This window comes from Venturia canescens, chromosome 1 (assembly GCF_019457755.1).
Source record: "Venturia canescens isolate UGA chromosome 1, ASM1945775v1, whole genome shotgun sequence".
Lineage (NCBI taxonomy): Eukaryota > Metazoa > Arthropoda > Insecta > Hymenoptera > Ichneumonidae > Venturia > Venturia canescens.
In genome coordinates, this window is record NC_057421.1 from 28,397,560 (window position 1) to 28,421,569 (window position 24,010).

The 24,010-nt window shown below is 38.3% G+C and overlaps 2 protein-coding genes and 1 long non-coding RNA gene across 4 annotated transcripts in view; all 3 read left to right on the top strand.

Moving 5' to 3' along the window:
* Positions 1-24,010, top strand: part of twin (CCR4-NOT transcription complex subunit 6-like twin) — a 458,979-nt gene that overhangs the window by 49,625 nt on the left and 385,344 nt on the right. The window lies entirely within an intron of this gene.
* LOC122419185 (uncharacterized) overlaps positions 1-24,010 on the top strand; it is a 95,997-nt gene that overhangs the window by 15,275 nt on the left and 56,712 nt on the right. The gene's annotated exons all lie outside the window — the stretch shown is intronic.
* LOC122419176 (putative uncharacterized protein DDB_G0271606) lies at positions 14,273-22,743 on the top strand. The gene has a single exon (XM_043433499.1). The coding sequence runs from the start codon at positions 14,756-14,758 to the stop codon at positions 17,231-17,233; it is 2,478 nt and encodes an 825-aa protein (XP_043289434.1). The 5' UTR covers positions 14,273-14,755; the 3' UTR covers positions 17,234-22,743.

Genomic DNA, 24,010 nt, shown 5'->3' on the forward strand with positions numbered 1-24,010 from the left:
AGGAATCTAAGAACCTCCTCACGTATACTGGCGAGTATTCACGAATGCAGGCTGAGCATCAACCGTACAGTCGAAGAGTTATGTGTTTGATAGTATATACAGTCGCGTTCAATTGAAATGCAACACTTGGTTTCAACCCGATCTCCTGCGCGAATTGACAGATTCGGAAACAACATGATCACGTTTTTTTAGCAGTTTTCCGGTTTTCAAACGAGTCTAGTCTCGTTTGAACCGCCCCTTTTTCGTGCCGTAGTCCTTGACTGATGTGAGTTATTAGCCCTTGTAGAAAAAACTGTTTTTCGGAAATTTCTCGGAATCTCATCGGTATATTTTTGTCTAATTTCAAAAAGAACCTTTGATATAAATTTCTCGTAACCTCAGGAGTTTACATATTCTAGAATGAGCTTCTGAAATATGGTTCTGATAGACTTCGCAAAAGATAAAAAATAAAAAAAGATTTGTTTTGTAAAAAAAAATCGTTCCGTTGTTCTCGAATCGGCAAGTCTGCGCCTGACATCGGGTTAAGGAGGGTGGCTACATTCGTCAAAATGATAAGAAATCGATCAAATTTGGTGATAATGTTCTTCAACATTAAGTGCGAAGACAATTTTTTTCAAAATTTTCTTCTGCTTAGTTATCGAGTAATTACGCATTAAAGCGGACTTCTTATGTCCGGAATGTATACCTATATATATGGAAACGCTATGCTTATACACGTGAACTTTAGCGATCAATTACTCGATAACTGTACAGAAGAAAAATCTTAAAAAATTTGTGTTATCAAATTTGGCACTAAAGAATATGTTGACCAAATTTTATTAAATTCTTATCATTTTGAAATATTTAATGTATTTAACATGGTTTAGCATGACAACATTGTATCGTCGCTAGCCACCCTCCTTAAAGCCGCGTGTTTGTTTCAATTGTATGTGACTGTATGTTAAGGTGTGTCATTCCAGAGCAACATGGTTTTACGATTCCACTGCAAAAATCATTCGTCTGTACCCATAAACAAATTGCAGTAAAAGACAGATCTTGTAAAAAAAACATTCCGAGTTTTTCAAGTGGATCAGAGTTCTTTGCCGTTCTTTTGATAATGAATAAAAAAAATATTTCAACCGATATCGAGAAAATTTGGATTATCTATAAAATATAATATTGCCATTTATTTGACCTCTAGACGAATAATGAATCTCTTGAAAGTTAAAATCGCCCTTCAAGAGTCGAAGGGTGAATTCACGATTTGAGTTCGTAAGGCGAGTACATCGGTTTGTGAATCCTCTCGCTGTTAGGAAATAAATATGACCTTGGCAAAGTAGAAAGTAAGCTCCCTACAGGAGAAGTCGAAGCGACGGTATACATGCAAACTGTCATTCAAAAAATCTCAAGCTCCAGGATTTAACAGATGCCGTCGACAATCCACGGTAGTTCGTATCTCAGTTAAGTAGAAAGTATCATCCATGCCTGCTATATTGTGCGTCTATAAGTTGCCTTCGTTGACCATGCAACAAGATTATAAATATCGGCCGACTGGACGACAAGGCGGCGGCGGATAGAAAGCTTCAATCTTTTCTCAACAGGAAAAACGTATATACATATGGGACATTCCACGCTGATTCGACCGGGGTCTGACCTCTCGACCCTTCCGATTTTGTCTGCAATTTTCCATGACTTCTGAAAAGCAGTCAGGATTTTTTTTAGATTTTTCCGGTGCAATTTCATTCACATATCATTTTTTGAAAAAAAAAAAAAAAAAAAAAAAAAAAAAAAAAAAAAAAAAAAGTTTAGCTCAAATTCAAAAATCGGAAAAAATTCACATAAATCTCATTTTTCATATGAAAAATATTGAGCATTGAATCAAAGTGGGTACAAGTGTTCTTCCATTGTAAAAAAGCTTTTTCAACAAAAAAAGTCGAAAAATATAGAAAAAACAGGGCTGGACTGTTGTTCAATCATATTCCTATCGAGTAAACCTAAAAAAATTCCTGAGTGCTTTTCAGACGTAATATTAACTCATAAAAAAATTGCGAATAAAATCGGAGGGGTTGAGGTCGAAACCCGGTCGAATCGGCGTGGAATGCCCCATGTGCATATGTAGATGTGGTCATATATACCATAAAGAGTAAAACAAGACGAGAAATAGTCACGGGAGACGGGAAGTCGAGGACCATCGTTCATCAATCACTCGTTCTTCTTCCTTCTTTCTCTCTCTCTCTTTCTAGCTTGGACTATAGTAATGCCGAATAATCTTACAGAAAAGAACTTGGTCGATTATGTTACACGCGTATGTATTTATATTCGAATTAAGATAGATTCAGAGTGAGACAATAAACGAATGAGAAAAAGTGTTGTAATAAACATCGCACATTCACAACAAATATATATCGATATTTTTTGAAAGTTTCTCTTATCCGATGATGAGAGGAGTTTAGACATGGCAAATCCTCCATCGACAATTATATTTTTCTCTTTACTTGTACATGACTTGCATCGTTGCTTAGCGAAAGAAATTCACTGAAACCTATTTCTCTGCGAGATTCTTGAGTCGCTCGATACATAAAACCTGTTGCGTGCCCTTGCCTATCTTAGTTAAGTTTTCATTTATATAATGTATAGTTTTTATTTTAGGGGAGATAAAGGTGTTTTTTTAAATTGTATTTTACTCATAAATAAGTGTGTTGGATTGAACACGTAAAAAAATATCCTGAGAATTTTTATTAGTAAAAAAAAATGTTTGCGTTTCGGACATTCGATTTCCTTCGAATCCCATCACTTGGGTGTCATAATCAAGTTATGAGATCGAACGGACCCCGCATCGATTGAACGACCTATCTAGTGAGAAAATGACCTTTTTGAGCACTGAGATCACTCAAATGAGGGTTGGGCGATAATAATTGGGATGGTTTGTCGCTACCGAGGTTATTTAATATACGAATAGTTTCACAGTCCTGTCCGTGGGCGAGCAATTATACCTTTAAGCTACCCTAATACGGTTTCAGCTCTGCCGTTAAATCCTCATTTTCCGTGGGAACTAGGGGCATATAGACTTATGCCGCAGTACTCGGGTTGAAGGTTTATTGCGACTCATATTAGATCGTACACGAATGAGTTTTCATTAGTAACCCACACCGAGAAAAGAGCGAGGGAGCCATATCTATTTAAACATTGACGCAGCGTTCAAAATACTCGTTTTTGGGTAGATCGATCTGTATTAAGCTTTTAAAAGTTGAATATTATATGTTTTTCTATATATACCAAGTATAGCTTTTCGAAGCATTCGAAGTCGTCGACTCTTGTTGGATTACTCTATTCAATCGAAAGTGCACAATTGGCCATCGGTATCGCTACTTTGCTTGGAAAACGTTAGGTGAATATTTAACGTCAGCATCCTGGGTAAGGAGAAATTTTCTGTGAGTGCACGGGAGTTATAAACGGAAAAGTTTAACCATCTCGAGGAGAACTCTTTGATTTGTCTCTTCCGAGTAAGCCGTCCAAGAGTGGAGGTGGGTTTTAATGAAATTGCTTAATCTACCATTATTTACTGTGCTCTGCACACTGGACTACGATATTTATTCTCTTGCAGCTCGTATAAATACCGGGAGTAAGGGTTCTTCTCTTGGTAGTGGTGGTGGGGCCAACATAACCGAAGCTAAGCGTCGACGATATAGTACCTTTCTCTCTTATTTTCCCTTTCATACATACAGATATACGTATGTCTGACGATAAGTGTATATCGACTTTTAACTTGGTACTCTTTTACATTTAACAATGTAGGAATAGAATGAAGCATACCGAAAATATATAGAGACGTTGATAAAATGAACCTAACGTGAGACCGAAAATCATAATAAAAATAACAATGTCGTGGGTTATTTTTTCTCTCTTTTTTTTTTTTTTTAATTTGAATCCGTTTTATTTTTTCGTTTTTAGGATAGCGATTTAATATACGTAACTTTTACATTCAGCTTAGTTTAAACTGAGAACGCACAGAACAATACTCTGTACCCTCTTGTTCCTCAGGGAAATACGTCGAGAAGCACGGGAGGTGTTGAGAGAATCAGAAGAACAGCTCCACCGCGTCGCGCTACATGCTTTGCGAACTTTTATTTTCTACCCCCTTTTTTACTTCTGTCCTCTATTCGCTGGTTTTCTTTCATCGCTATGGCACCGTCATGTATATTTCCATTTGATAGATTAATCCGGTATAACGGTGAGGACGTGTCTTACTTTCGAACAATTCTGATCCATATATTAGTGACGCTATCAGGAAAAAGTTATCTTTGAAAAATATACAAAAATAACGATATTTTCATATGGTTAGGGAAGCAAGCTTTTATGCCCTTTAGGAAATTTCCCTTGTGGGGCAGACGCAGTTGCGAGAACGACGGGCGAACCTCGGAAGCTTTTTCATTGCTGTATCACAGCGACTTTCGTGTGCGACTCGTTTGCACGTTTCGTGAACCTTTTTCATCTTTTTTCTTTTGTGATAATAGAAAAACTGAACTATTTTATTTTAATCTACCTTACAAGGTGCGTATCTACCTGAAAAAGTTGCGAATGAAGCTCGAAATACTATATCTTATTGAAGTTGATTTAAAAAATTACATTTAACCTAACGGAATGGACTGCCAGTTACCCTTGCATATTTTTTCACGATTTGGTATACGTAATCCGTGTTTCTGTCTTTCATGATGACGCTGAAGTTTGCAACATTGGAGTCCAACGAAATGATGTTAAAAAACCCCTAATGATTCCAGTAATTCTCCAATTTTGTTACCTGTCGAATTTGAAATTCATAGTTTTTCAAGCTGCATCGATATTTCGTGAAATAAAAAATAATTGGTGAATTACAAATGTTTTTTTTCTTCATTTCGTTGGACTCCAACGTTGCGATCTTCAGCGTCGTCTTTCATGATACATTTGATGACATTAATGACTAGGCAAATGTAGACTTGACCTGTAAAGAGCGTAGGCCCAATATGAAAAAAATGTTAATAATATTCTTCTGTCTCAAGAAAATTTAACATTGAAATGAATTTAGGAATTTAATACCGTCTTTATTCAGTCTATTTAATTTCAGAAACTTCACCTATTGAATTGAACCCAAAACTTGAACGCCAAGTTTTTGTATTGTTTCTGACCAAATTCGTATAAATGTATATCGTTAACTAATAATGAAAATGTCAATTTGTAATTGGAGTAGGGATGTTAAACTTTTGCATTATTTTTTTACTCCTGAAAAGTCTGTGTCGGAATAATAAATACGATTTGATCTTGCAGTGTGCGATGTGCAGATTGAATACATTATACACAATTTTTATCGTATGTATATAATTTGTGTTTTCTTCTCGTAACAGCACGCGCAGCCTTTTCATAAGTTCGTGTGCACTTTTTAACAAGATAATTTGCAATTATTCTTCTCTCTTCTCTATTCTTCTAAAAGGGTATGAGATACAAGAGTACGTTCCCACGCGATCGTGTACACGATGTGAGCATATTATGACGATAGTCCTTCTCATTCTCTACGAGCAAGTTACGAAAGAAGAGAAAAAAAACGTGGAGAACGAGAGACAGACGTAGCGAGGGGTTGAAGAAGTAAAAATTTCAGGAGGACCTTTTGAAGTACACTTACGCTTGTACTATTGCAATGTAAGCACGAGCTTACATTGGACAAAGTTTTAGGGTAGTTTCATACACCGTCCGCGTCGTTAAAAGTTGAATGGATCTACTTTCGTATCGCATCATGGAGTGTGCCCATGACTTTTCTAAAGTACTCTGAGGAATTCGATTGCATTGCATACTTGGCAGTACTCAATGTGTACTTCAGAGCGATTTTTATGAATAAAACGTCATGAATGTGCGCAACAAACGAGACTACAACTTGAACGATAACAAAAAAAAAAGATAATTATTTAGTATCACGGCACCAGTTGTAACCGGCTTGTAAATTTTTTTATGCCTTCTTTATGACCTAAAAAAAATATAATTAATCTAAGATGTTGGCGCATGACCTTTTTTGAAAAAAATGCAACTTTTTTCATCACGATCAATCTTAGTGAGAGAAAAAGGAAAAGAAAACATGATAGGAAGGTAAAAATAATAAATACTAAATAAGGAAAATGTTCTAGACTCGGTCAACAATACCACTCACACATCGAAAATGCTCCAAACCCACACAACGATTCCGTACACACATCGAAGGTGCTCTAAATTCACCCAACGATTCCGCACACGGACATATTCACAAATTTATGATATTTCGTCCAAAAAAAAAAATTTTTCTTAAAAAAAATCATGCGTCAACATGACATAACTATTAATGACTTTTTCAGGCCATAAAGAAGTCATAAAAAAATTTACAAGCCAATTACAGTTGGTACCGCGATATTAAATATTTAACGGCTCCCAACCTTTCCAAGTTTCTTGTCTTTATATTTCGACCAAAAAGGTACTCGAATATGAGAAAAATGTCGATCTCCAACTGACAGTCGGTGAGATAACCTAAAACCCAAATCGAAAAATCAAGTCGAATGTTTCCGTTCTAGGCAAAACCCGCCGGTTAATATATGAACTAAAAATCTTTATTCCGATAAATAAATGTTAATTGACTGTTTGAAAATCGAAACATTTCAGTACATTTTCAAATAACGCTGCCTTGAAGTCAGAGTGCAACGGAAAATAAGCAAATCCTAGTGCAGTACAGAAACCTAGTGCAGCTTGTTTTCAATTTTGAAATGAATTTTGAACAAAGTTAATACCCTCTTTCTCTCTCCAAGAGTTCCCCTCATTCATCCTCTGGACAATCGGGAGCACGTGTTATTTCAAAAGTTTTTTCACCATGTGTTTCAGCACGTTAGATTACATTTATAGCAAGTATTTCTGTCGGACCGTTATTGTCGATCTTCTCGAATGCGATTTCGTTGGAGATCTCATCATTCGGATATTGAGGCCTTGCGCAACTACCATAAACTTTATGAACAAGCAATTCTCGGATTTTATTCGCAATACTCGATTTCCTGACCACTTTCTCATGTGCTCCATCAGTTCATTTTAGGAATTTAAGGATAGATTGTGCTTTTCTGTTTATGTCAGCCAGTTTGTCGGTGATTTATTTTTCACAGAATTATTCGTCATTTTTTTTCGTCTATTTAAACTATTTGGCTGCAGTTCGTTTCTCAGAACAATCACGAGTCCCAGTTTTTTTTCTTACGCAACACTTTGAGAAAAAACGCTTACATGGTGTTGAAATCTGAAATGTCGGAGCCCAACGAAATGAAGGAAAAAAATGAATTATAATTTTTTAATTTTGTTCCCTCCTCAATTTATAAATCATAGTTTTCTAACTTACATCAGTGATGATTGAGATAAAAAAGTGAAAAATAACAAGTGTGCTTTTTAATTTATTTGGTTGGACTCTATCGTTGCAAAGTTCAGCGCGGCAAACGTTTACGGTTTCCTTCAAACGTGAGGGAAACAAAAATAAGATGGAATTTTATCACAGATTTCAGTATTCAGGCCTCGTTGGGCATGTTCTGTAAGCATCTAAGTGAAAAAAATAGCTGGCATAAGGATTGAAGTGAAAGTCATAGGATTCGCAAGTCATATATAGGATCAGTTAAACTCCAGATGTTCTGCTTGAATATATATTGTTCTTTTCAGCGGCTTGGTATACCTTGAATGCCCTCGCAAAGGAGAGAACTTTCAAACGGAAAGACGTATTATTCATCATCTTCGATATTCTTGTAGGACCTTTCTGGCTTGATTCAATTCCTATAGAAATCAAACTGGAATCACCGCGCGTGTACCGTTACCATTTCCACGGGTGTATCTGAGGCTGAGGATATTTATAGCCTAGACTGCCAACACATAGTGCACAGTACGGGAAAAAAGAAAGTGAGAGTGGTAAAAAAAATACATACTGTAAAATCGTGCTTAGGAGAGAGCCCATTGAACTTTCCCTTCGGTTTTCAATGATACCCGTAACGATCGTTTTCTATCTGAGTTTAATTCGTTCTCACCCGTCGTTTCTATATATGTATTTTTTAATACATCAACCAACGTATGTGCTCATAAATATTTGTAGGTACCCTTCCGGTGCCTATTTTTACAAGTACAATAAATGAACATAAAATTCCGGGATGCTTTTTTCCAGTTCATCCTTTAAGTTTGATTTTGGTAAATATCATTTTTTCCATATTCATCAACGGTCAAAAATTTTGTTTAACATGCTGATATATCTTCTGGTTTTCCGACGATTGAGACCTGCTGTATTTGACTCGAGTCTAACGATTGCCTATAAACAATGAATTAAAAACTCCTCGTTTGGATGATATAATTGAATTTTTTCCACTCCATACAACGCTAAAGCCACTCTAACGTTATCGAAAGATGCCCTTTTTCGACAATCTTTATCAGGTGGTAGAAAAGGTAATGAACTAATAAAATTTCGAGAGTTATTAAGCACATATTTAACTGTAAAACCAACAATTATGATTGAAGCATTATTGACGCGTGTTTGAATAACGAGGTTCAGTTTTCGACGAAAAAAAAGAGATAATTAGTTGTTGATGAAAAATGTTGAAATGAACTCACTGCAAATTCCGTATGTATTTCACCTTGGAATGTTAGTTACAAGATATAGTCAAAAAATTAATAAAATATTTTGTCTCTTCAAAGTAAAATTACCAGCTATTGCAAAGTGCAACATCCATTAGTTTTGATGAACCGTAGATAGTGCGGAAATAGAGAGAATACGATGCACGCTGTTCGATTTTTCTCCTTTGACTTTTTTCGTCCTGGGTGGTTAAATTGTACGGAATCTTTCTTGCGATCCATTAGTTTGAATTTTTTTACTCTTCTTTCGATGAGTTCTCCATCTAAGAGGCTGGGTGCCAGCGCGTGTGGGTGCTTTCGGACTAGCTTTTCGTAATTGGTGCATAGCTCATGCGCTGTGTTCTTGACCGTGCCAATCCCTAGATCTTTATGCAGAGTGGCATTAGAGACGTACCATGGAGTATAGGATTCTCAGCGTCTTGGACTGGAATCTTTGCAGGATCTTGATGTTGGAATTACTGGCCGTAAATCAGATATTTTTTTTAGTTGTTGATATTATGAAATGATGCAAAATTTTGATAACTTTTTATTAAAAATGAATCTAAGAAAACGAGTCCTTCGAAAAATTAAATTTCTACTATCGATAATTTACTTGTTCTCCTATTGTATTGGCGACATTTCTGACTTGCTAAATGTGTTGATGTTTCTCGTCGTTGGTGATATTGTCGACGTTATGGCATAAAGCCGAGGGCAACTGGAGGAACGAATGAAAAAAGGTGAATAGGGTCGAAGTTTAAGCCTCGTATTGGAAATGAATGAACGGAAAAATGGAGAAGGTTGAACGAGCGAAATTCTGCCTGGAACACGTTACAATACAAATGTCTGGTTATGTGTACGTGTGAGTGAGCGAAACGTGGAAGGGATAAGATACTATAGTCGTTCCGTTCATTCGATATTTGGACTCTGAACAGTCGCCGGAAACTAGTGCACACTACAAGTTTAGCTATTTATCCACTGTCACGCGCGCTATCCACAGGCTTTCTACCTTCTCTGCAACGACGAAAACGACCACCGCGCACTTCCTTCTTAAGTTCGCCAACGTCACTTCCTTGCTCGCAATGTTGTATAACATATCGCCAAATTGGATATTCTATTTCTACGAGTGTATGCTTATACACGTGATTGTGTAGGTACATGGATGTGAGGAAGGGTTCCTTGGGTATATTGGTGCTGTTGCAAGAGAACTTGCCGACTCTTTGCCAATCGCTTGAGTAATATCTTTTTCTCTTTCTCCCGCGCTCTCCCCTCCTCCTTTAATCTTGGAAGGAGAGACAACGATTGTTCTCCGAGACTTTAGAATACGGCATCGTCGAAGAAGTAGAGAGCGCATAAGAGAACCAGGGGATCTCAAGTCTCAGACAAAATTTTCCTGAATTTGGCACGACTTGTACCTTACCGAATTTTGTATACATGTATATCCTGTTTCCCCGAGATTGGATATGGATCTGGTTTATTTCCTGTCTTCAATTCACTTCTAGTCGTATTTCTAACAGCCAGTGAATTCAATGCTAAAGAAATCAAGATTAAAACTGAACGAAGAAGAACAGAACTGTCGAGACTTTTCAATTTATGTAAAATTACCCAGCATGCATTTGTTTAGATTGAAGTTTTTCGGTAAATGACGAAATCGTTTCCTCGTGTTTATGAAATAATCGTGCAGAAATTTTACTCTCTATTGACATTCAGTTTCAATATTGAAAAATCATCAGCGTTGTTGTGAAACTTGCATTTGAATAAACTAAATAATTTCCTATCACATCGGAGTTGCTTGATTCACATTTTTTCTCGAATGTGAAGGCTCTAAAATAACTTCATTTCAAAAAATCTGTTTTCCCTTGAACGACAACTTTTTCTTATCATTCTTTTAAAAAGCAATTTTGACATTCAGTATGCAGCACTCTTTGGAAGGATGAATTGATGTTATACTAAATCATCTTCGACGTTATATCACGCACGGGCTTCCGAGTTACCTTTCTTTCCCTTCTGCCTTCTTGGTTCCCTTAAACCGTATCGATTCTCTTGTTTTGCTTCTATATTTCTCCCCCTACTTCTTGTAAGTTTTGACATGCGTATAAATCGCGTACTTTTCTGGACGCTCCGCATTCTCACTTTTACACAACGTGTCATGCCTCCGTAAACACTTCATGGCCTCGTTCGCCCTAATGTTACGTAATCTGATTTTCACGCTTTTTTCTACTTTCCCCTCGCATAAAACCAACCTTATTTTTTCCATTTCCAAGTCCAAGTAATCTTTCCTTGTCATAGACTTTTCTTCACTTTTGAATGAAATATATTCAAGTCATCGAATATCTTTTATGTTCCGAAATCTTGACCCGGTTTTACTTGGAATCTTTTTTTATATTTCTGTACAAAAAATACTTACGTGATATATGACGTGTTGTTTTATTTTAGCCAGTTTCTTGATTTTGACATGAGCTTGAATCGTTGAAATCCCGTTTATACCATCCCAAATATGTTTTTCACATATTTTTCAAGTGGCAAAAAAGTCAAATCTTTTAGGAAAAAGTGTTAAGACGTTGTCGCATCTTCGAAGTCTCATAGTTTACGAGTATATATAAATTTGTTGTCTTGTACTCATTTTACCCCGTAGATATCTTATTGTATAAATAAGATTATTGTAAAAATATAACATATTGCATGGGACAGCGTAATTTGTTTTCAAACATCCCAATTTATTCAGAATAGAAATATTTTCCGATAAGAAATATTTTGGAGTAGGATATTTCAGTATGTAAGAATAACAATTTATCACAATAGGGTTAATTGCCACGAATAGAGAAATGTAGAATCAGCTTTTGACGTTCTGTGCAGACTGTTGCAGCGGGGTGTCTAATATCTTTACCCATGACTTGATGTTACTTTTTGTATCGTAGGGCGAATACTGTGTCGTGTCCAACTACTGTAGCATTATGATCAGAATTCAAGCACTGATCGGTAATTTCGATTTATGTCCTGTTATCGCGAAGCATGTACATGCTGAGAACAACCTAATTCGGTCCGCGCTTAGAGATTAAGCCAATACATGTCGAGTAATGTATTTGAGTTTGTATACGTACACTCGCTCCAGCATCACGGTCGATGGGAGTAGAAGTTTACGCTCTCTCCCTTTCTCTAGGTTCATCTTTCATTCCTATTGGCTCTCTAGTGAATGGATATCGGAAACATTAACATTGGCCATAGATGAACGATATTCTGCTCAGTATGGGTTGACATAAATTTACTTGAAATTCATTGAATTCGTGGGGCAGGAGTAATGGGTTTCTCTCTCTCTCTCTCTCTCTCTCTCGCTTTTAGATTTGTTGGGTAACGACTCTTTGTCATTATACCCAACTTTTCGCGAACGTGTATAAACAGTATGGATGCGCTTGAGTCTGATAATTCTTCCATGGCGTATTTTATCATGAGCCTTTGATTGTTGGAAGAATTCGTCTCATCACACGCTTCTCAATTTTTGCTCTTATTAATTCCTTCATCAAAATAATATCACAGACACTCTATGTTAAAATGTCACTCGTCCTCTACCATTTAGGTTTGACAAAAAAACGTTTGTTTCTCGATCTGACGCGTCTTGTAGCCATAAAATTCAGAATCAAATAGGACATTTCGTGCCCGATTCATCAGCTAGAATTTATATTTATTAATTCCTAGTCTACAGTCTTATCGAAAATTGCATGGACACATCAGAAACAGAAAAACAAAAGCAAGTAGTATTCTCCATCCTTTGCGTGTGTAGATAATCGTTATCATCGAAAAACAGGAGACAGAGGAAACTGATGTCCCGTCTTAACGCACGCGATGAGTGAGTACAGTGATGATGAGTAGGTATAATGATACGGTGCATTCAGAGGTGGTAGTCCAAGAGTAAGCGTATACTTAGGTATACACATTCAGCCAGTCCTTCTCTGTACATACAAAGTAACAGTGGTAGAAGAAGAGAAAAGGAGAGAGAGGGAGAGAGAGGGAGAGAGAGAGAGAGAGAAGAGAAAGATAGAAAAGCAGCAACAGTAGTAGTTTCGCGGCCAGGAACTCGTCGAGCGTGGCATCGTGCTTCGGGCGATCGACGACTTGTGACCCACTTCCGACCGGTCGCCCTAGATGCGGGGGTGCACAGTCGGTCGCTGCACTCTCTTTTTTATTTTCTCTATCTCCTCGTTCTCACCGTCTTTGTCGGTGATTCAAGATACAGTGAACGTCCACCCGGACGTATACCGAAGCATCGTGTACACAAAGACACCCATACACTGTTTCGTAGATCTTTTGGTATGGTTCTTTTTTCCAGTCGCTTTCTCCTGACTCGGTGGGCGCCTTTCTTCCTCCCACTTCGCGACGAAACGAGTGGGGTCCGTTACACACGGAGCTACCTCAGTTAACTTATTTTTTCACTTCCTACTTTGACCGCATTCTCTTTCATCCGTGTGTGTAGGAATTGGAAACTAATCGAAGTCTGATTGTAACTGATTGGAATCAATTATAGGTACGTCTTCGACAAAACTATTAAATAATAAAAGATTCACAAAATAAATACTTGTTTTTCTGATTCAATGTATATTTTAATCTATATCGGTACATCCTCTGAGAAATTTCCATCAAAATTATACGATGAATTACACCGGTATTTTTACAACCCTGGGAAGATCAACACTTCAAGGGCTCTACTGTTTTTCCTGCGATTCCCTGCAAAATCATCTCAGTTAAAAGGAACATAGACATTATTAATATGTATAATAGTGATTATCGTGCTGATTAAAAATGACAACTGTAAACTTTATTGCCTGTTTTTGATTTACAGTTCGAAGATAAAGTCGCACAACTGGGTTTTCTTGAAAATGCACATGAAAATATTGTAGGCAATCGAATCTGTAAAAAAAGGGCTTGAAAAAAGATTTATTTCGTGATTGCAGATTTTCTTTATGTGGACTCTGTAAAGAATGAAAGGGTTGTGTTGAGTTTCCGAAGTCAGTTGCTGTTGCTTTTTTTCCAATTCTTCATGTTAGGTCTATACACCAGTTGAAGGCGTCTGAAAATCGAACAAGCTTGATGTGGATATCCAGAGTAAAACGGGGATAGACAGACAGATACGTGCTTCTGTCACTATCTGTTCTGTATGTTGCACTGGGATGGATAGAAAGAGATTGAATATCCGAAAACTCTCGAGGTACACAGTGCCATAGACTACCGGGCGAGTTTCGACATTTGGCTCTCTGGTAAATTGTGGTTGGACTCCGGAAGGAAGAACGCGTTGTACGTAACGGGTAGGAAAGTCCTCCCTTTTGGGAACGTCGAGTCGCTCTATCTCCGCCGGATCGCGGAGAAGCTTTTTGGTTGGGAGAAGGGCTGAAATTCAACGTACCATAGAGTACTACTCTGTGCAAAGTTTACCAGCGATGTTCGGACCACAGTGAAAGAGGTGGATGTATAGACGAAGAGAGGAGGGAAGAACCGAGGACCAGGCAGTGCAACGAGAGGGTTTGATAGTATAAAGGACGCCGGAACATTGGCGTCGGCTTTGGAAGTGGAGGCGTCGGTGTACAGGCAGAAGCGCACAGCAAAGGTTTTGCTGCAGTGTGCATGCCAACGGTCGTAGCGGTGGTGGTGACAGTAGCGTGGTGGTGGTAGCAAGAGTTAAATGGAGGGGGATTCGATTCTCCACGTCGCGCAGAGCTAGAGTAGTCAGAGACGGTGCGCGCAACCAAAGAAGCTTTAGTGTCGCTCGGTCCGCGGCTACGTTCGGTAGCGAGGCCATCCCGCGCGTTCACGGTTCCGTATCGATGTTTCATCATAGTCATCGGTAGCCGGAGTAGTCTAGTTTGTACTTTGAATTCGAGTATCGAACTATAGCGACAAATCACTATCAGAAACCATGTATTTTCAAAGGCCTGATATCCATGAACACGAAGAAAAAAGATAGTATAACGAAATGAAAATTAAGTGATGTGATACCGAAACATTCCTAGGATCGTATGTGATGTGACAATTTCATCAGTGAATTAACACATTAAAGTTGATTATCTCAGTTCTCATCAAGAAATTTTGTCCTATATCAATTGTTATTAGAAGAATTATATAGACCACGTTTAAAAGGAAGCGAGCGGGCGGTGAACGTTTGTAGTTCATTTGTAAGATGAGCCCGGCTTCTCAGGGTGCATTGGAAGTAGAGCGTTATATCGGCAGTTGTTTGATATCGTCAAGTGTAAGAACGGCAGCCGGTGGAAAAACGTTGATCCCTGGTATAACTAAGAAGCAGCAAGAAAGTTCATCACTGCGTGTTAAGCATCAACGGGATTACACTCCACAGGGAAATTATTTGCCGGGAACCGAAAAATGTCAATACGGTACTTGGACAGGTGCTCCATTGATCTCAATGACGTCGAGTCCACGTAGATGTAATCAGCAATCTTCGCCACCTCCCTGTCAAAATAATCATCAGTCGGTGCAACAGCAGCAAGGACAACAAGTACAAACGCACATGCAAAACCAAAGTCCACTCTCAAGGCTCGCCATTCACACGCAAGGAGCCCCACTTATACTTGCCGGTAGATTTCACAATCGTGGAAAGATTCAGTCTTGCACCGGGATGAATGGAGCTTCGATGAATAATTCTGTAGCCAATATCTTAAATGCTAATATCAACGTAAATGTAACCAATTACTGTAATGGTAATGGTATCGGTGTTGAATCGGGAACCGGTAATTCAATTATCAATCCCGCTGGGAAATACATTTCTTCGCGGAGTTCAAGATTCTCTGAACCGGTGAGAAAACCTCAACAACAGCAACAACAAGCGCAACAACAGGCTCATCCAAAAACGGAATGTATCAATGGTAAAGTTGACGGTACTAACATAGCTAATATCGATTCGCTAAGTATAGCGAGTGACGAAAGTTCAGGCTCAAACCATTCAGAGAACAGTCTTCCAAGAATCATAAAACCACGAAAACGAAGAAAGAAGGACAGAAAACCAACTGGCGTGACAGTTACAGAAGTATCTTCGAAGATTGAGGATCAACAACAGCAATCATCGCCGCAACAACAAATACAGCACAATAATCAGCTACAGCATCAGAACCATCCAAATGGCACTGGTATTTCCGAACAATCAAGTATTGTGACTCTGAAACCTTACGTGCCCATATCTTATGAAAATAGATACGAGCATAATCGGGGTCACAGAAGATCACAGCCAATGATTAAAGAAAGTTATACACGTAGTCAAAATCAAAACGTTTCTTGTAACGGCCCAATGCAGTTGAATCAACAGCAAATGAATCACCAGCAACAAGATATTATTGATACCAGGCAGCATCACCAGCAGCATCAACATCACCAACAACACCATCAGCAGCAGCAGCAGCAACAACAACAACAACAACAACAACAACAACAACAGAGGTATACGCAACGACATGTGCAAGTGAAAGTGCTTGATGACAACAAAAATGTGATTATGCCGATTTTACCAGCGAACACATTAGCACGATCAATGGCATTGCCTTCGAAAGGAAATATCGTCGGTACCAGTAATTACCATCATCGAAATCACTATCACATGGCCCATCATCATCATCACCATCACCATCACCACCACCAGCGCAACGAGGGTAGAAACGGGAACAGTAATAATTCTGCTACGATTGTCGGCAACGGAAATGGAATTATCAATACGGTCCCGCGTCATCGTTATGCGCAGCATCAATTATCTCATCCGCAGCATTTGCAAGCATCGCAACACGATTTTGAGCCAATGTTAATGGGTTGCGATGATAGTGCCGCACTTATCGACAGTCCATCTGGCTCTTTGAATTCGGCTGGTTGTCAATGCCGTTACTGCGATCCATCGGGACTTATTTGGGACGTAGATCAAAATGTTTATTCCCCGTTTTTGACACCTCCTCATGCTAGTGAATTTCCTGTCACTGCAGACTATGGAGGCTCCCAGCATCATCATTTTAACCATTCACCACTGTTCCTATCGTGCACAGAATCTGCTATCACCTGCCACGAGCAAGTTGCACCAAAAGGTTGTGAATTCTATGAGCTCCCTGACTCCCCAACAATTGCGCAACGGGGTCCTAATAATAATAATTGTCATCGAGTCTCGCGATGCGTCGAGACCGGCGGCGCTAGTACGTGCTCCAACTCATTAACTGGTAATGCCCAAGTAACGTCTGCCGTTACGATGCTTAGACGAAGCTGGAGCGACCCTTCGAGTTATTTCAGTGAAGAGATAACCGTGCCTAGTCGGGATGTTGGCGTGATAGGTGATCGAGGACAAGCTGAGATCACGCGAGGTCGAAGTTCGTGGTCTGGTAGTTCCGCTCCTGGTTTGTCTTCGAGTAGCGCAGCAAATTCACCTTGTGGAAATCACGTGAATTTGCCGATCTCGTCGCAAGGGCTCGAAGTTTCGACTGAAATAGTCACATCACCTAATGGTCATCGAGATTTGGAAATCAAATTTTACTCCTCATCCCCAAGCGCCCAACCGATTGAAGATGATAAATCGGCATTTCCTGACGATGGTGAGGACTTCAGCGATATATGGAGCTACCATGAGTCAAAACTTCAACAGGATTTTCGAACATTGCTTCAAGCTGAAGAATGATATTTAGTGTGAAGAAAACTACGTACTCAGAACGCTTGACACGTTCCAAGCAATAGTGTCTAATACTTATCTCAACGACCTGTTCAAATTCAACGAAATCTGTCGAAAAAGTAGTACGTGTCGAGAATATAACTACAACAAATGGGACATACTTGTGAAAAAGCAATTGACGGGATGAGGGAACAAATAAAAACATTGGACTTGATTGTACAGTTCTACAGGTTGATTTTCGATGCGAACATTGAGTGATCATTGACACGTCCAATAAAAGCGACTGGAAATTGGAGATTGTTCTTGCAAAGTGCTTCAGTGAAAAAAAAAACTATTTGGGAACGCTCCTGTGCATTGAGACGATTACCTATGTCGTTGTTTGCATGCCAGTTGAAAAATACCAGGCTTTTATTATTGGTTATTTCGTAATTCCAAAGTGGCTATAGGGTCTTCCAAATACCCATGTAACGGTACATAAGAGCATTAAGTATCTAACAATGGTACGAGAAACGTGTTAAGAATTCAAAACGAAAGACAAACTTGGTCACAATGGTCAAGTTCCGAAAATTAGTGTATGTGTATATGCACGAGGTGGTAAAGCGAGCTATTACGATCATGAGAGGATCGTCATTCCGTTTTTTCCCGCTGAAGCTGTGGCAAGTGTTCAAGTATTTATTCGTGTGTATAAGAGCGCGATATATGTCAGTTCTGATAATCGAATCGTAGGGTTGTGTCGGACCTGGGATTGCTGTTAGTCGCGGAGTGAACTGTGGTTTTACAAATTCTTCTTTTGCGTCGGACCCGTGACGCCTGGTGAAAAAAATCCGAGTGTATGCTAATTCTCGGCGCACAAAACGACATGAGCCAGATGTTAAGTTGAGAACGATGCGATCTATAAACGTGATTGTGATGATTCTCAGATGTTTCGCTGTTTGAATATGCGTGAGCTCTCTATCACACGTTGCGTCATTTTTTCGAGCGGGTCTCGAAATTTGTGCAGACTTGAGTATCAATGGTACACGCTAATTTCATTCAAGGTCCATTCGTCGTTAAATCTAGAACAGCAATGCTGGTGGTTTTTCTCTTTATCACCACAATCGTGGAGATGCTATCGACGCGATAACGATATTGCAATTCAATAAATTGTTAACACCAGCATCAAGGATCAACGCAATTATCGAGGATCATCATCGTAACATCGCCGTCGACAATGACTAAACGGACAAACAAGCACTTGGTCGCAATTAGCGGTCACTAAGGGCATATCGATATGTCTTGTAAAAATTGAATTAAGATTGTAAATGATAAAACCAAACCTAAACAATGTAAGCATGTATCTCTCTGAGAAAATGGAACGAATGAATGGTAGGATGTTGCAAGAGTTCAATCGAGTTTAACGAGATACTCAAAAATTCGTGTTAACTCGGTATGTTGTTGACTAAACTGACGACGGTGTCTTATTCTTTGTATAACGTTACAAAGGGTGGGATTATGGACCCTGGCACACTAACCCTTCGTTCCTCTCGTTTTTTTCGTTCCACGTAGTTCTGTTCTGAAGACTGTTCCCTTATCAAGCTCCAACTAAGAAAGTAGCCTCTCTCGAGTAAGTGCATGGCACATTGTAGCAACGCGTTTCCGCCTCGGGCATAAACGTGTTCTACATTAATTGCAGCAGCTCTTGTGTTTAAACTCTTATAGTTTTCTTTTTATTACCCGTTCTCCCACTTGCCCAGCCTTGTATACCTTTTCTGGTTTCCTTTTGCATTTTTTTCTCGCTGAACGCCAAGCGTATTGTACCTACCGCATCGCTCTTCCGTCCGATATTCGTTCGTTTTATCCTACTTTTATATCTACGTACTTGAGTGCATACACAACATTCGGATCCTTTAAATGCAGTAAAGTATTCTCGAACGTGGTCGTCGCAAACGTGTCATCGATTGATTAATTTTGTGGTTAACGATGGGATCTCGCTGATCTGGGTGGAGTCTTCTGAAACCAAAGAGCTATGTATGCAGCTCTATCCAACCCGGTACACCTGGTATAAGAGGTTTACCATCGACGAAAATTAGATCGAACTCTTCCGATTATAAAATATCTTCCGAGCGAAATTCAACAATAAACTTTTCACGGTGATCGAAAATGTTGCTCGTGGTGTGTGATTTTACGTAAATCATTCATAAATCGGGCTCGAATACAGTACGGAAAAATTGAATGGATAATCAAGGTGGGCATTGAAACGTATGAACCATCTTGCGTATTTATTAACGGCTTTGTCTACAGGTATAGAAGCGTAAAACTTTGGTTTGGATAACTCACTTAGTCGAGTCGGCGTCAAAGACTTCATTGTCTTATCTTCAGGCCGTCCATTGATTAATGGCACCAGCATGGTAGTCCCGCCTGTTGTGGGTCATGCAACTGTGATAGTTCCTTTACGTCGTAACTTTTGAATTTTCCATGAGCTGATGAAACAACGTAATGTTTTGTGAGTTTTTTATTTAAAATTGAAAATTGGAGTTTAAGATCTCTCTCTTGCTTTCTTTATTTCGATTAAAATTCTCGATACTTTATCTGGTTCAATCGACCTCTTTTTTCAGTACTTTGCTTTCTTGTTAGTATATCTTTGAATTTGTCTTTTAAACGCACGCCAGTGCTGTTAACTCCAGAGGGGGCGACTGCATGGTATACGGAGATTTCATTTCAAGCATTTGAGCATCGCGATTCCAATTACGGTATGAAACATTTGGAAGGACTTTGAGGAATCTATAAAAAGGGTTTTATTGGTTAACCTGTTTGTTCAGAAACGCTTTCATTGCAATGATTTATTTACGGTAATTAACACAATTTATTAATATTCAATTGTGATAGATGATAAAACAATTCATTTTTTTTATATTCCTTTAGTTCACTCTCTTTGTAGGAGACGTGTACCATGGTCCTAAATTTTCACATACCGTTTCTACGTTCATGAATACGAAGAAGGAATGTAAGCTAAAGCAAAATATAAAGATACACCGTTCATTTAGCCCGATTTCAGATCCAAAAGTTTTAGGACAATTTCGATTGTGTTGAATTGATGTGAATAATGAATCAATCGAGCTATTGGAACTGAGCAATCATCTAATAATGACGTTGTGTGACGCAGTGGAGACATTCGCACCTTCTGACATTCGTAAAAATTCGTGAAAAGTAAGAGAAAATACGTAATCGCGAAGTAGGTTGACGAACCTCAAAATGTTGAATTAATGGGTAACGAAATGTCTAGGATTCCGTCGTCCGTTGTCCGTTTGTTCTTGCAAATGTGTGGCTGCCATTATATATGTGAATATAAGATAATTACTATTACTCATATCGTCGACTAATGAAAGGCTTCTTTTGTCCTCGCACCGAATAATTACACTGCGTGATGACAGTATTCGATGGCGAATCGCACGTTTTGTCTTGATTGCAAAAATGAAATGCAAGAAAGCTGAAAAATAGCAAAATGAGTATGTTTTAATGATGTTTTATCGTATAATACGTACGATGTAATCTCATACTTTCGCTTATTTTTCGTCCAAAATTGTAAAAGAGATGCGAAATACAGTGAGTGCCAGAAAAATTATGCTATCCAAGGACGCGAAAGGGCAAAAAGAAATCTCCAGTTTGGGTCAATCGATTTGTGATAACTTCACTTGCAACAAGTAAATTAAATTTCTCAAAGAAAACAAGGAAAAACTTAAAGTTCAATTTTTAAGTTCGATCAGGAAAAACTCAAAAATTTTTGTCTTTGGAGATTTTTTTGCGGCGGAGAGGCGAGGCAGAAGGAACTCGTTAAATAGAGGATATCGTGATTGAGACATCGTAGTCAATGAATGATAAGTAAAGTAGCTATAAACCGAGAGGATGAAAAATTCCTTCTTGAAGAGCGAAATAAGATCTTAGAATGACGTGAGACATTAATCTGGGGGATATCGAAAATCATTTCTATCCTGCTTTCTTGCTCGAGTCCCATTTTCCATTCGTTTAAAAAGAGTTTCCAGTTTCTGATTAAAACTATCTATTGGAGGAAACAAACGAATCACGATGGTAATGATTTTATCTCGCAGTTACGAAACTTATGTTTGTGGGTTTACAACAATCCGATCGTCCGGATTCGACGCTTGTCGAAATTGATTGAGAAGATGAGAAAACTGTGGTTCCAATATCATCGAGTCACTTTGTTAAGAAAAAATAAACGAACATCTTCGCATATGGCAGAACAATTGATTGGTTGATTATTAACAAATTTGTAGCGTGGCAAAAAATCAGCGTTTCAATTTTGTAATGTTGTATATCAGTATTGGAACACCAGTCAAACTTGAGATTTCTTTTAGTTTCAACGACTCGACATTGTTGACATGATAATCTCTTTTATATTCAATCAGCGTATGTTCTTTCATTATTCCGTTTTATTTTGATCTCTTCCCGAGCATTTGCAATTGCTGCAGGCTCATATATGTGCGATTGGGGACACATTGTTTTGTAATATATTTGAATGTTTGCGAGTGGGTCTGGCATTTACGCGATGATTTTCAATCCCGAACGATATCAGGGTGAGCGCAATACTCGCCCTCCTCACGTCCGGGCATGCGCACTTTGCAAGTGTAGTGATACGTAATGATATCCATAAAATTAGCAGTTAACTAAAGACATTGCAGGAGGAGAGGTTTCGTTGTATTCGACTCATTTACATCGATACAACAGACATGGACATATATTTTATATTTGCTCTTTGTCACTCAATGCAATGCGACTGCGCAGTTACGGAGGGTTACACAAATTGTATCTAAACGGGGCATGGATACGGGGCGAATTATGAATAATTGCACAGAGTCATCAAAATATTGGTTCTGTGAAATACATTATTGAAAAGACGTTGAGAAAATAAATCTAAAAATTTGTCATGATTCAACAATTGTCAAATGAGAAACAAAATTGGGCGACGGTCTTAAGGGTGTTTGTATAGATTATTGACTGAAATGATAATTATACATATAATCATCAAACAAGTGAGTGAGTGCAAACGGGAATGTATGCGTGTGTGGACCACGAGCGAATTCTAGAAAAAGACTTCGATCGGGGCCCAATTATTATTACAATTATTAAGTATGTTTCGATGATCGTTAAAATGATTATAACAATAACGATGTTTAGCATTTTAAAGACCAACTTGAAGCTATGATCGAATCTCGTTATAAACGAGATCTTTCTGATCCACCACCGCTGAAGACGAATGAATAGAAAATATCCAAATAAAAACAAGTTTAAACAAATGTGATTCAAATAAAATGAAATATAAAAATCTATTCGGTGGAACTATTCATTGCGATCATACATAAACATCCGTGTTTTTTACTTATTTTATGTCTAGTAATATCTTGTCGCAGCCAGTATAGTGAAAAAAGAGTGAATCACGTCGTAATGAAAAAATAAAACGACAATTGACACAAGTGAAATAATGGAATACACCAAGAATAAAAAGTCACATTTACTGTTTGTAACTATGAAATTATCTTGATTTTGAGTACCCAACTCCCAAAAGCCTTTAGAGATTTATCTTCTTGGACCGCTGTTCGCTTTTTTTACACAACCCTCCAATGGGCAAGTTCATTTCAATTTTCGGAAGTAACTGAATTCACAGTGCTCGTTGAAGAAGGATCTTTCAACATCATCATTATCAGAGAATGAAAAATGGATTGAGTTGATGATGATCAACAACTCGAATCATATGATACGTTAGTCTAATGCTAGTTGACCAAATTTACATTTTTTTTTGTAAATTAAAGTGATAAGTATTCGAAGGATGAAAAATCCAAACAAAGACCACGGCTAATACCGCAGCGAACAAAGGAGCAGTCGAAAAGTTCGGTCCAGGGCTTTTTCTCGGATAGCCCGTAATTTCCGGCGTAGAAAAATAAAGTAAAAAAAAGTTTCAACCCCCGGGCCACAAGCCTCGAAACAAAGGTGTCGACGTAATTGGAAACTTTACACCTCGTTTTCGCGTTGTCCAACTATCCTTCTGCTGGAGAAAAAGAGCAGGTAAAAAAAGGCCGGGAGGTGGTGAGCAGCGGTAGATAAAATGAGTGAGAGCCTTCAGAGTATGTTCACGCAATTTCATTTTACCTTCAAGTATTTTATCCCGCTCGTCCTCTTATCTTTCTCGCTCTTCCTCTGTTTTGACCTCTCTAAATGTGTATACATTCACCACTTGCTATTCTTTTTTTTCTACAAAGTTTTCGGAATCGTTATAAGACCTCCGCCTGACCACGTCTAAACACTTTTTTTTTTTTTTTTTTTTTTTTAATTAACCGTCTCATTCTCATTGCATTTGCGCGAGCACAATAAGTTTTCCAAATTGCTGCAGCAAAATTCCATTCTATATGTAGCCAGCTTCTTACAGCGGCATCCGGAAAATCGTACTATAAAAAAATAATTGCAAAGATAACAGAAATGAAGGGGTAATAAAAGTAAATAAACATATTTCCTGGATGATTTGACTTCCAACCACACAAAACTTTGGAATTTCTGCGCTACTTTGTTCTTCATATAATAATTTCTCTTCATCTCACTCAGTACACTTCGCTTAATTTCGCGTTTCTTGGAATGATGTCGGATGATGAGAAAAAAATTTCTGCTCACCTTTACAGTCACCAGGGGTTAAAATAATCCCAAGAGAAACTTTAACCTAGAATTTTTAAATTATAGGCTCCCGAGGAAGTCGGTTAAATCATTGCCAAACTTGGGATTTTTTTTAGTAAAAAATAGTTT